The sequence below is a fragment of the Trachemys scripta genome, chromosome 5 (assembly GCF_013100865.1).
Source record: "Trachemys scripta elegans isolate TJP31775 chromosome 5, CAS_Tse_1.0, whole genome shotgun sequence".
Classification (NCBI taxonomy): domain Eukaryota; kingdom Metazoa; phylum Chordata; order Testudines; family Emydidae; genus Trachemys; species Trachemys scripta.
The window spans coordinates 57,605,785-57,619,160 of NC_048302.1; the positions used below are offsets into that span (position 1 = coordinate 57,605,785).

Below are 13,376 nucleotides of genomic sequence, written 5' to 3' on the forward strand. Positions count from 1 at the left end.
AAGAAGAGATTACAAGGCAAGAATCGCACTTAACTCTGGGACCAGAAAAGCAGGGAAGCACTGGATGCTGGGGGATCTCTGCTCCAGATGTTAATGAACCTATGCCTGCACACACCCAGCTCAGCAGTTATCAGGCTAATTTTAGTAATGAATCCTTGATTGATATCCAAAATACCGAAGCTGCCTAACTGCATTGTGAGCTCCCTGGAAGGAACACCACCCATAGCCAAGAGTGATCAGCTCCTATTGTCTAGCCTTAAAAAAACCCTTGAGTCATCAGTTTTCCCATAAACAAATCTAGTGTTCTCCCTTGAACCATTGTTGTTTCCCTACAAAAAAAACCCTACCCACACTCCAGTAAGTGGTCTGATTCATGGATCCAAACGCTGCATCAGTTCCACTGGGACTCCATCTTCTCCTAACTGATCGTGCCGGAGGCTCTGCCTGTCTCCAGCACTCAGGACCCTGAGCTACCACCATCATCTGGGAACCAGTTCAAGCTTCCTGGAGTGGTGAGATCCCTCTCTGTCTGTTTTCTTTTCTACCTCAGGTATAACTTTCTAACCCTGACTTGTTTTATCAGGTATGGGTTTCTATATATGACTTTTGTAACCTTTAATAATGTAACTTATGTTGGTTTAGGCTCTTCTTGTGTAGTTATCATGGTTATTTGATAAATAACTTTTATGGTTAAGCTGGTTGCTTCCCTCTCTCTCTCACTGAACTTTACTCTTTTGTGTTTTTGGCTTCCCCCATTTACTCTGTAGCAACGCTTCTCTTACCTAAGCTAAAGATCCCTGTAGCGCCCAAAAATACTATGGGGTTTGCTCATCAAGTGGGTTATTACCAGTACAATTGTAATATGAAAGTGGGGATAGGGACTTGCTGAACCTGTGACATACCAGGGCGGCAGCTTGAAAGTGCTGCTTGACCCAGACTGCTCGGGCTTACTCTATTCCGGTGAGGTACCTGTGGTATATAAGGGTGGCAGCTTGAAAGTGCTGCTTGATCCAGCCCACTGAGTCCAGGGACATATAAGGGGTCAGCTTGAAAGTGCTGATTGACCTGGTCCACTCAGACTTGCTCTGTTAATATGTGTGTTCATCCATTTCCGGGCTGGAGGAACCTAGCCCTGGGGAACATAGGTCCTGCAGGATAGCTCCACTGGGAGGGGAGAAGTAGAACTCCATATGAAAACACAAGTGACACAAGCAGTACATTGATAGAATTACAGAACACTCCCCCTCTCCCGCAGAAGAGTAACCCTAATAAATGAGCATACCCCAAAGTAATGGGCAAATCTGGTATCATAAGTGATGACCATGGATTGAGCGCCTCACCAGTTCTTTCTCTACTGCAAATAACCATAGGTTAAGGCTCACAATAGAAGGAAGGATGTCAGGTAGTGGAACACAGATAAGGACTACTCATCTCTAAGAACTCCAGTTACTGTACAAGGTATGTAACTTTTCTTTCTTCTTTGAATTAGGGTTCCTATACGTATTCCACTCTAGATGACTCACATGCTGTATTAACTCAGGAGAAGGGTCCAAAAGAACCCTTTCTGTACTACAGATTGAAGGACTGTTCTGCCAAAAGATGTGGCTGCTGTAGAGAGTTGCAATGTACTGTTTTGTGGAGGCATGATCAGAGAGCCTTGTGTTGCTGCTTTACAGATCTGCTGAACAGGGATATCTCAAAGTGAAGCTTCTGATGAAGTGGGCCCTCACTCCTTGAGGGAGAGAGGTGGCTATTAACTCATAACACAGCAGGATGCAGCCTCAAATCCATTTTGAGTCCCTCTGTGAAGATACGGCTTCCCCCTCATCTGTTCACAAAGATGACAAACATTTTAAGAGATTTCTAAGAAGGTTTTGTCCTTTGTAAGTAGAATGCCAATGAGCTATGGACACCCAGAGTGCAGTGTCATGTTCTTTCTAGTGGCATGTGGCTTCAGGCAGAAAACAGGCAAATATATGACCTGAGTTAGGTGAAATTTCAAGATTACTGTGGGGATGAATTTGGGGTGTAATCTTAAGGAAACTGTACCAATGGAAGACTGTAAAGATAAGTCTGCCACAAGGGCCTCCAGTTCACCTATTCTCCTGGCTGAGGTGAGTGCAACCAGGAAGGCATTCTTCACAGATAGGATAGAAGATGATGGGGTTCAAACAGAGCCTTTGTCCAAATCAAAGGGATTAGGTTGAGGTCCCACATCAGCGTCGATTTTGGTATTGTCATAGGATGGGTGAAGATCAAACACTTGTCACCAGGGGATGAAAGGTGCTAATAGCTTCCAAGTGCACCCAAAGAAGGCTGAGAAAGAGACTTGAATTTTTTTAATGAGAGGGGGTAATCCAAAATAGTAGAGATTTCAGCATCTTCTAGGAGTATCAGACGATGCTGTAGAAAATGTCTTCCATTTTGCTGTATAGCATCTCCTTGTGGAATCTTTCATACTGTTGCTAAAGATGGATTGTACAGCTTTGAACACAACTCTTCTCTTAATTTTATAACATTTTAATTTTTTTAATCAAAATGTCATATTATACCAAGTCAACCGCCTTACAGAATCTAAGCATGTTACATCAACATATGGCTATTAGCCAGGATGGGCAGGGATGGTATCCATAGCCTCTGTTTGCTAGAAGCTGGGAATGTTCTTATGTTCTAACACTGTTACTTTTGTGTACCAAACTTGTAACCTCATTAAAAAAAAATCAGCATAGTTCGACAAGATCTATTTTCCATAAATTCACATTGATTGGCATTAATTATATTACCCTCCTTTAATTCTTGATGAATTAACTCCTATATTAGCTGCTCCACTATCTTACCCAGGAGAGAGATCAGATCGACAGGCCCAAATTTTACCTGGCTCATCCCGTTCACCTTTTTAAAATATCGGTACAACATTAGGTTTCTTCCAGTGTTCCAAGACTTACTGAGAATCAACATTAATGGTCTAGAAAACTCCTCAGAGGAGCGCTTTTAAAACTCTTCGAGGCATGTTAGCTGGAGCTGCTGATTTAAAAATGTCTATCTTTAGTAGCTGCTGTTTAACATCCTCCTGAGATACTAGCGAAAGGGAAAATATGTCGTCATATGATATGACTGGGTTATCTGTGTTTTTCCCACTTCTGCCTTTTCTGCATTATTATTGAGCTTACGAGGGACTCAAACAGGTAATGCCATTTTTGATAGAGTGCCACTCCCGTTTCTTAAATGGATTATGACCATTGATTTTAGCATTGTAATCACACGAATCATCCCACCAGGTTTCATTAACGCCAACTAAATTGAATTCATGATCATAAATGAGCAATTCTAATTCCTCTTGTTACCCATCTTCCTGCACTGGTGTATAGGCAATTAAAGAATTTCTTCTCTTCATGTCCTTTGGTTCCCTGGATTGATTTTGTTCTCAACATCTCAATTTTGTGCTAAACAAGTACTCATATTTCCTCTTTTTACCGTTCTCTTTTGTTATTAGTTTAATGCCCTCCTAACTTCTCTAGCCATTCTGTCCCTGAGGAGGCTGGTTTCCCTTCTGTTGAGGGAGGACATCTGAACTATACAAGTCCTCTCTCCCCACAGAAGGTGGACCAAATGTTCTACAAAATTAAACCCATTCACCCTATATCACGTCACTTCCAGAATCTTCTACCTTCTGTCTTCCTTCAGTCCTGGGACAGAAAGGATCTCAGGGAAAATCACTTGGATGTTCTTTTCCTGAAGTCAGTTATCATCTGCCGTGATATCACGCAACAGTGTCATTATTGCCAGTTTGAACCATCCATCATCCATGGATCCTTGCCCATTGACTTCAAAAGCCTATGCAGTCTTAGAATTACATTTAATGTCTTGGCTCCAGGAAGAAAACACACCATTCTGTTGTCTGTCCATCTGTCCTTTGCAGAATGTTCTTTGAATTCTTCTGGGTATTGAATCCTCAACAAGAATTGTCTGTCTCCCTTAGACAGCTGGAGATGTTTGTGGGCAAGCTTGGTTTCTTACGGGTTGGGCCAAGCTGCCATCCACAGGTATGTTCCATACATCCCTCCATTCCCTTGGATCAGCTGGATCTTCAGAGATATCTTCCACAGTTCCTTGTCAAGAACTTGGTATTGATTGGAAACTTCTAGCTGTGTGGAATTCCTCCTGGTCCTCTTCTCTCTGGTGGCCATCGCTTACCCATCATTGTCTGTGTAGAATGTTGCCATGACTTCTTGCCCCTTATGAACTGCTAGGCCTCCTCTCTGACTTCTTCTCCCTCTGACTCCTTGCTGGCCAGCTTCTTTCTTCTTTGAACCTGGCATGCTGATGTTTCCTGAATGTGGCTGTCTAGAAACTTCTCAGCTTCTCTGATTTTCAATAATGTCTCTACTTGCACTCCATTCCAAGGCTCTTCTCCTCCAGCACAGCCACCAACTTGCACTTAATGCACAGGAAGTCCCTTCTGGCTTCAGGAAGAAAAGAAAACATGGCACATCCACTGTAGGTCATCTCCATTGCTGGCCATCTTGAAATCACATGTAGTAGCAAACCTGCAAGGAAAGCCTCTCACACACTCTCTAAACTCCCTCATTAGCTTCTTCTGTTCATACCTCTTGAGTTTGCCTAGCAAGTTTTCCTGATTATATCAGCTCTGCCCCACACCATCAGAGAGCAAGGCACCAACAAACAGACCTGTGTCAACTGCATACACAGGGGCCCATGGTCCAGCCTCCATAATCTATACCCAGAAGACAAAAAGTCAAACCACCTCACATATGAACATATAAGGTCCAAATAAATGGGGGCAGCCAACTAAATTAGTTTGCGAGAGAGCTGGACAGATGTATGAGTATGTTTATATGACAGGGTTGCCTGTGATGGTGAGAGGCAGAGCTCAGCAAACTTGGTGTCCACTTCTGGTTTAGGTCTTATGCTCCTAAAAGCTCATGTTTCAGGGTTTCAGCTGTCCACATTCAGGGGTCAGAAAGGTATTCCATCTCACTCCCCTCCCTATGTATTTTTTTTAAATCTCCTTCCTCAAGGATTGGCATGGCTGGAGGTGGGACGTTGGACAGTGAAGGATAGGGCTCTGAGATAGCACCAAGCATTCTCTCTCAGGTTGTTGGCTGGCTGGTTCTTGCTCATGTGCTCAGGTCTAACTGGTTGCCATATGTGGAGTTGGGAAGGAATTTTCCCTACGTCAGATTGGCAGTGACCTTGGGGTTTTGGGGTTGTTGTGGTTTTTTTTTTTTTTTTTTTTTTTGCCACCTTCTGCAATGTGTTAGTGATCACTTGCCAAGATCATCATTAAACATTTCCCTTCTATTGCGGGGGACTTGGGCACTGGTGCACCTCTATCCCTTCTATTCTCTAGGTACGTGTCACAGGCAGTCTCCTGTGATCTGCAATATTTGTCTAAGTTTGGTTGTTGGACTCAGTGTGCTGATGCAGGGTGATGTTGGCGGCCTGTAAGATACAGGAAGTCACATTAGATGATCTGGTGGTCCCTTCTGGCCTTAAGCTCTATGACTCTATAATGGCAGGAACTGTTTACAGGTTTTGTGCATTGTACACAGCTCCAGAAGGTTTATGCGAAGGTGGGATTCTTGGTGGGTCCAGATACTTTGTGCCACATGCTCGTCCAGCTAAGTTCTCCATTCTGGTAGGAAGCATTTGTGATCAGTCTTTTTGTGGTTGGGGGAGGGAAAAGGAAATGCTACACAGCCTGTTTCTCACTTCTCAGGAGAGAGAAGCCTGAGTTTTGTGGGGAGGAGAGGCCAGTTTGTCAGACTGTGCTTTTTTGGCCTATAAGCATCAAAGGTGAAGCTCTGCAAAGGTGTCATGTAGGCATACGAGGCCATGTGACCTAAGAGGATTAGACAACTTTGAACTGTCATCTGGTGGCTCCACTGATGCTGCATGATGAGATCCTGTCTGAGAATCTGTCCTGAGGTAGGGATGTCTTGGCACTGTTTGAATCTAAGGTTGCCCCAATAAGGTCTGTAGTCAGTGTGGGAACTAAAATTTACTTTTCTACCTTTATTTGGAGACTGAGTAGGGACTGTCTGGTTTCCCGTACTTCATGTAGAGATCTCCCATGAGTAACAAGTCCTTAAGGTAGGGGAACACTGAAGAACCCTTACAGTGGAGATGGGCTGTCACTAGCAATAGCACTTTAGTGAATACATTCAGTGCTGGTGAGAGGCTGAAGGGGAGCATTCTGCATTGGTAGTGGTCCAGGTCCTTGGTGAATCTCGGGAATCTCCCGCGTACATGATAAATGTCTATGTGGAAATAACTGTCCTTTAAATCAAGAGCTGAGTCCAGGATGATCACTCTGAATGTCAGATAAAAACATTTAATTGTCTGACAGCTAGTATCAACCTCTTTTCTTCTTGGAGATGAGGAAATATCTTGAGTAAAACCCTTTTCTCCTATGCTGAAGAGGTACCAGTTCTGTGGCTCCCAGATGGAGTAGGTGGTCTACTTCTTGTCGGAGAATCCTCTTGTGGGACGGGGGTGGTCTGTGGAGAGGGACAGGGGGAGGGAAAGGAACTCAACTATGTATCCATTGGTGTTAATCTCCAGAACACAGATGTCAGATGTTATCAGATGCCAAGCCTGGAGGGGAAAAAAAAAAAAAAAAGGCAGGCAGCCACCAAATGGGGCACAGGAAGGATCGTAGTGGGGCCTCATCATTGCAGGCCATTAGGAATCTTCAGAGCCTGTACTCACAGATTTGACAGGTTCAGCTTGGGAAGAACCAGCAGATGCTGCACTTGGAGGGGACATAAAGCTTCCCTAAAGCAGGAGAGGTGTTTGTTGTCGTTGTCACTGACTGAAAAGTCCAGGTGCAGGACACACAATTCTTGAAACCTGGACCCTGGACATAATAACTAGGCACCCCCTACGGAGAAGAGCTTTGGTGGAGTGGGGGAACCCCTAACCCTAAACTACTAAAAACTACACTTAAAAACTATTTACACATAAGAACAAGCTTGAAGAAGAAAAATGCTAGCTAATACCGTGGACACAGAGGGGTTCTGTCTTAGACCATGGGTGGTAAAAAGAAATGGAAAGGCAGTTGGTCCAAGTCAAACCTTCATGCCTTTGTTTTAAAGCATGAGGAAATGCAGGCACGGACCAATGGACACTGCTAGCAGAAAGCTTCCAGTCTCAGGTGCATGGATCATACAGACACTTAGGCTAGGTCTACACTACCCGCCTGAATCGGCGGGTAGAAATCGACCTCTCGGGGATCGATTTATCGCGTCCTGTCGGGACGCGACAATCGATCCCCTAATCAACGCTCTTTCTCCACCAGCAGAGGTGGGAGTAAGCGCCGTCGACAGGAAGTCATGGAGGTTGATTTTGCCGCGGTCCTCACAGCGGGGTAAGTCAGCTGCGATACGTCGAATTCAGCTATGCTATTCACGTAGCTGAATTTGCGTATCTTAAATCGACTCCCCCCTGTAGTGTAGATGTAGCCTTAGAGTGGAATATGCACAAGGACCACGACTCAAAGGAGGACTGCATCCATGTGCTCCATCCCTACACTGGCTTCCTATTCATACAAGTAAAAATAGATCTACATTTTTTTCAAACTCTCCAAGGTCTTGCTGTTTTCTCTCCGACCCTATACAAATCTATTATCTTGCCTATTTCATGGTGCTCTTCTTTGACTCTTCACAGGGATTCTGCCACACCACTGTAGGCTGCACCCTCTTTTGTTTATAGAAACTCTGCCTCTACCTGAGCCATTAAATTACCACTTTTCTTCAAGTCTGACTTTGAAACCTCCCTGTTCACTGAGCCTACAATTGGCACTAGACCACACTGATCTCACTTTTTTTCCTACTTACTACATCATTCTATTCTCCCCTTGTTACTGCAAGAATACTCACGTGTACCTTTATCAATTTCACAATTCAGTGCCTTTTGCTCTCACTGTACATCACTTTCCCTTTGTTTGCATGAGTCACTGTACCCAAACTGTTTAAAGCATTCTTTCTATTCTCCTGGTAACTGTAAAGTATTCTGTGGTAGTTTGTATGAAAATTAACTCTAAATTGCAAAAATAATTTAATAGTATATATACTATACCAAATGGATACAGCATATATAGGTATTTATACTACATATAAACTTTTTATAGATATAATGTTAACATTTAACTGTAGTTTATTTTAAAATATTACATTAAATATTTTCTACCTCTGCTTCAAAGATACTTATTACAGAGGTCAAGCAATAGTAACAAATTCACACTCAACTGAATTCCTTTCTAAAAATTTTAAGCTTCTTACATAAATGAAGATGAACACCCATAGCTGCTTCTACCACTATGTTAGCATTTTTCCTGAGCCTTACCCTCCTCCTTGCATTTCTCTCTCCACAAAAGGTTATCCTCAGCCAGAATTCTCCAATAACGGCATGTCTGTGCTGCCTGTAGAAGGTCCTTGGGTTCCAGGAATGAAAGCACATATAGTGCCAACTGTAAAGAGGTAGGAGATTAATCTCTGTCATTCACAGAATACAGAGATTGAGATGCAGACAGTCAAAATAGATGTATTAAAACAATAAATTGAAATATCAAACAGGCCCAGAAGTATTAGAAAGCTACAGTACATTCCTATAGGAGCAAAGTACTGCTAGACAAAATAGTTTTAATAATACCTTGAGATCCATGAAAAAATGTCACCTGGGAAATATTTTCTTTAAAAGAAACGAGGTGCCAGGTGGGACCATTGACTATTGAGTGTAAGACCTATATAATAAAACTAAGTTATGCAAATTATAAGTTATCAGAAACTAGAGATGATTAGTTTGTGGTATATTATAATATTTGATCATTTAATTAATATTCAGCCCAAAGCAAGGTTATTGTGAGAAATGGATTTGACAGTGCAAAGAACAGTGGATATTTGCGGGACCAGTGAAAAAAATATGCTTCCTAAATAAAAGTTAGCAAGCAGTAAAAACTGAAGTCTAATTAAAAATGCACAATAAAACATTCACACAGAACACCAAGCTAAACAAATGACGAAGACACAGTTTTGTGATTCCTTAGTAAATTTACAAAGTAAGTTTCTGTAGTAGAAACAGTTTGTGCCAATAGAAACAAATGAACAAACAATGAATTTCAAAACAGATACTGGGTTGAGTGCAATGTTATCACAGCAAACATACAAAAATATAGTGATTGTCCCAACTGTAAAATTGAAAACTGAGCTTGTTTCATATAGTAAGCATAAGATGACCCCATGGAATAAATTATCTTGCCATGCTTATATGCCATTCTGCAGAGCTTAAATAGTGGAACAGTTAAGTTCCATGTGTGCTTGAGTTGAAAAACAGTGTGCAAATGCAGTTGATCAAACAGGTATATAACCTATTTACTGAACAGAATGCAAAAATATTCTTTAATTTTACAAGATGTTTTATGGACTTCTAGGGTGCATAAGGGATATAATACATTATATTAATGTAGATTGTAGATTTCAGTATCTTTATGTGCTACATTTTAAAATTCCTATTAAGTACTAAGAAATAAAGTAGAATTTGAACTTAGCTAGATGGTAACATTAGAGGTTATTGAGTTAATTTAGTCACCAGCTGGCTGGATTAAACCAAATGGTGACCAAAATAAAACTAGACAGCTACATACAACCTGCTCTACTGTCATATATTATACAAACTCCTGAACATCAGTCCTGGACGAGCAACAGAAGACATCTAAAACAAAATCAAGGACATCAGTCCTCAGTTTCTGGAGCTATCCAGGATGCTACTGACACTGCTCTTCTGCTGACAGAAGTAACACACATTCATCCAATCACTGAAAATGAAAAACAGAGCGATAAACACAGGGTCCAAGCAGCAAATCCACATCAGTAGCTAATACATCACTGCAGAAAAAAGTTTTGAGAAAAAATTGGATAGGAGTGGCTAACAGAAAAACTATTTGTGATCAGAAAGAGTAGCTATTGACAAATGAGGCAGAATCTTCTCATTTATCATGGAGGTCAGGTTATCTACTCTGACCCCTAGTATGTGCCTTTGTGTTTTGTTTTTTTGTTGGCATTATTTTATTTACATTTAATAAAAAACAAAAAACGAAGTTGACCCACCCACAACCTACCTTCCAAACCAAACAAAAACACCCAAAAAGGAAGAAATAACAGTAGTTACTGAAGTTTGGAAATGTGGATTTTATGTGAATTACAGCAGACAGTTTGCATGTCAGTAAGACAGAGGCACATGAAATATATCCCATTTTTGTCTCTGGGTGTTTCTGATCAGATATTTTTAAACACAACTTACCCTACTTACATTAGGTGTAAAGATTTTGTTTAGAATCAATACTTCATTAAAGTATGTTAACTAACATGTTTTAAAATGCAACCTGTTTTAATCTAGATGTGGCCTAAATTGTATCAAGGGTCAAACCAGCTCACTGCTGGCGCTAGGATTGTGGGTGCATAAAGGTGGCCTAACATTTGTCCGAAACCCTTGGAGCTAGTCCCAAATGCAACTCAGACAGAGCCAAAGATTGGGCCCCTGCTGCCTAAGTGCTGTATTTAGGGCTATCATCCTTTAAAGGATTAGTGATATCCAGTAATGATGCATCATAAATATACATGTTTGAATTATTTATTGGGCATAGCTGAAGGGTAAAATCCTCTAAATTATTGGCAGTGTCTCTCTAAGTCACACTTCTTGCATTTTATTTCCTGAAGTGGAAGAAACTATGGAATTTTTTAGACTTGGTCCAAACAGTTCAATACCAATGATTCTTTCTAATATTTTAATGAGAAAAGCAAGATACAGTATCTCTTGCGTGCCAGTTTCTTTTAGAAGGACTTTCACACTAAAGAAAACTTGGGGAGGGAAGGCATATATTTGGCTTTTCCTCTACTGTATTCCCTTGCCATTGCTGAAGACATCTTTGAATAAGATCCCTCTTATACAAATCATTTTCATCTTCTGGTCACACAAGGCATACATTCATTCAATCAATCACAACATTGTGTATGACCTCAGAGGAGGTCATTATAGGTACTGATGAGTTTCTTTTGTTGCATTAATGTTCAAGTTTCAGTAAGTAAGAAAGATATCTAGAAACTCCTAAACTAAACACAAGTAATTTCAATATTTAGCATTGGTATCAGGAAAAATAAATGAAAGGTAAATAGATTTGTGGTTAAGTAAGACACTTTAATACTGGGAGGGAATTATTTTCTATACAAAAAGTTATTTTGGGGCATGACTACACAGCAGTTAAACACCTGTGGCCAGCCCATGACTCAGGCTCATGGAACAGACAGTGGGGGCTGTAAAATTGTGGTGTAGATGTTTGGGCTTGTGCTAGAGCCGGGCCTCTGGATCCTCCCAGCCCCACAGCCCAAGCCTGGTGAGCCTGTCAGCTGCCATAGGCCAGCTGAGGATGTTTAATTGCAGTGTAGACATAGTCTTTAAGATTAAGAGCAAGAACAGCACAAATGATACACAACATAAGAAGAGGATTATTTGTAGTTGGACTAGTTTTGGTGCTAAATCATGTGAGGGCAACTGAGATTTAAGCATTGGTGATATTCATTACATGTATCCAGTTTTCCAAACTGTAGGCGTGAAAGCATCTTCCCTCCTTTCAAAATGTAAGATTCCTACACCTCCCCCCCCCCTTCTTGTGCTTCTGAATTATAGAAGGCTTTGGGCAGCTTCTCTAGGAATAACATAACACAGTATGTTTCTTTCCCCATAGTATTCCTCTCAAACAAGTGAAGGACTCCAAAGAAACTGGGTGCAGAAAACACGTATGTCAATATTAGTTACATGAACTGTGCATATTTAATATTCATAGTATATATTACTTCCATCCCCTAACAAAAGTGATCCGATTAACCCCAAAGGATGGCTATGACACTTTCCACAGTTATGAAGGTACTACACTAGCACATGAAAGGAAAAGAGGGGCCATGACCTATCTAAGTATTAAAAATATATAGCTTACGCTGAAAGGAATGCCAGAGAATGGAACATAAGAACAGTCTTAATACACATGAAGAACATACGGAACATATTCTAACACCAGCATAAGATTACTAAGAATGCTTTAAAAGGTGTAAGAAAAGAAAAATCTACATTTCTACCAAGAAAATCTCTTCGCCAATAAAGTAATTAAAACCAGAAACAAAATTTTTAATAGGGAACAAACTAGTAGGTACTGGGTAGTTGAACACCCACGTGAAAAAGCCAGGTATACCATAAAAACCAGTCAGCAGTAAAGCCACTAATTTTCACTAACCCTCTAATAACTAAGAAATTTGTTTTAGGGCTTGGATATCTAAGGCTTGGTCAACATAGCTATGACGGCCAGGAGTGTGAAAAAGACAAAAAACCTCCATTGCAGATTCAGCTATGTCAGTGGAAGAATGCTTCTGTCAGCGTAGCTAATGACATTCAGGAAGGTGGTGTTCATAAACCAACAGAAAAACTCCTTGTCAGTGTACACTCAGCCTGTGCTAGGGGGCTATGCTCCCATAGCCTCCATAGCATAGACATAGCCTAATGGACCACCTCTCTCCTACTACTCTATACCAACTGTGGACTACTTCAGAAGTACTCTCACCAACATTCCTTAGGCTGTATGTTCTCAATGGAGGATCCTTGAATCTAGTACTTGCTTCCCTTTTGACCTGACAGAGTCTGAGTTGTTGACCTGCAGGGTATATTGAAAGATATTTGTTTACCCATGGGATTGACTAGGGGTTAGAATAAGGGGATTGGAGTTTTCGGGTCCTTGTTGCTGGGGAATTTGTCAAGTTCTCTTTTAATTATATCAGTAACATTAATAGACTTAATGCAGATTTAATAATGCATACACTTGGAGAATGATAGGTGCATGTTACAAATCAAGAATAAATTTGTATATATTGAGTATTTTGTTGTCTCTTCAAAGTGTGGAGGGGATGATGATCAAAACGTACACGCTGATGATACAGAATATATGCAGGACTAAATCTAGCAAATCAGTCAGAGACAAGACACTAAATAACCGGAAGGAAAACGTGGTTAAAGAAAACCTATCTAAGCTGAAAGAACTCAAATGACTTATAGTACAACATGGAACTTACCTCAGTAGTTGAAAGAAAGTCACTTGGACAGATTTTTTAAAGTTTTTAAGGTGCCTAAAGATGGAAATAGGAACTTCTGAAAATCCCAAACGGTGCCTAAATATCTTAAAAAATCTGGCCTTTATCTCAATATCATACATTAATCTGAGAATTACATTAAGACATGGCAGTTTGTCAACTTGTAGTCCTCTTTAACACCAATTAACAGTGTTAAATTGACAATACTGAATACCATAATTAGTA

General features: G+C 40.8%; 1 protein-coding gene across 7 annotated transcripts in view; it reads right to left on the reverse strand.

Moving 5' to 3' along the window:
• FBXW7 (F-box and WD repeat domain containing 7) overlaps positions 1-13,376 on the reverse strand; it is a 281,687-nt gene that overhangs the window by 14,395 nt on the left and 253,916 nt on the right. For all 7 annotated transcript variants that reach the window (XR_004645843.1, XM_034771528.1, XM_034771529.1 and 4 more), the window contains one exon: positions 8,368-8,491. Coding sequence is in view for 6 of the 7 variants with exons in the window: in XM_034771528.1 (XP_034627419.1) it covers positions 8,368-8,491 (124 nt within the window). In the remaining variant the exon portion in view is untranslated. The remainder of the gene's footprint in view (positions 1-8,367; positions 8,492-13,376) is intronic.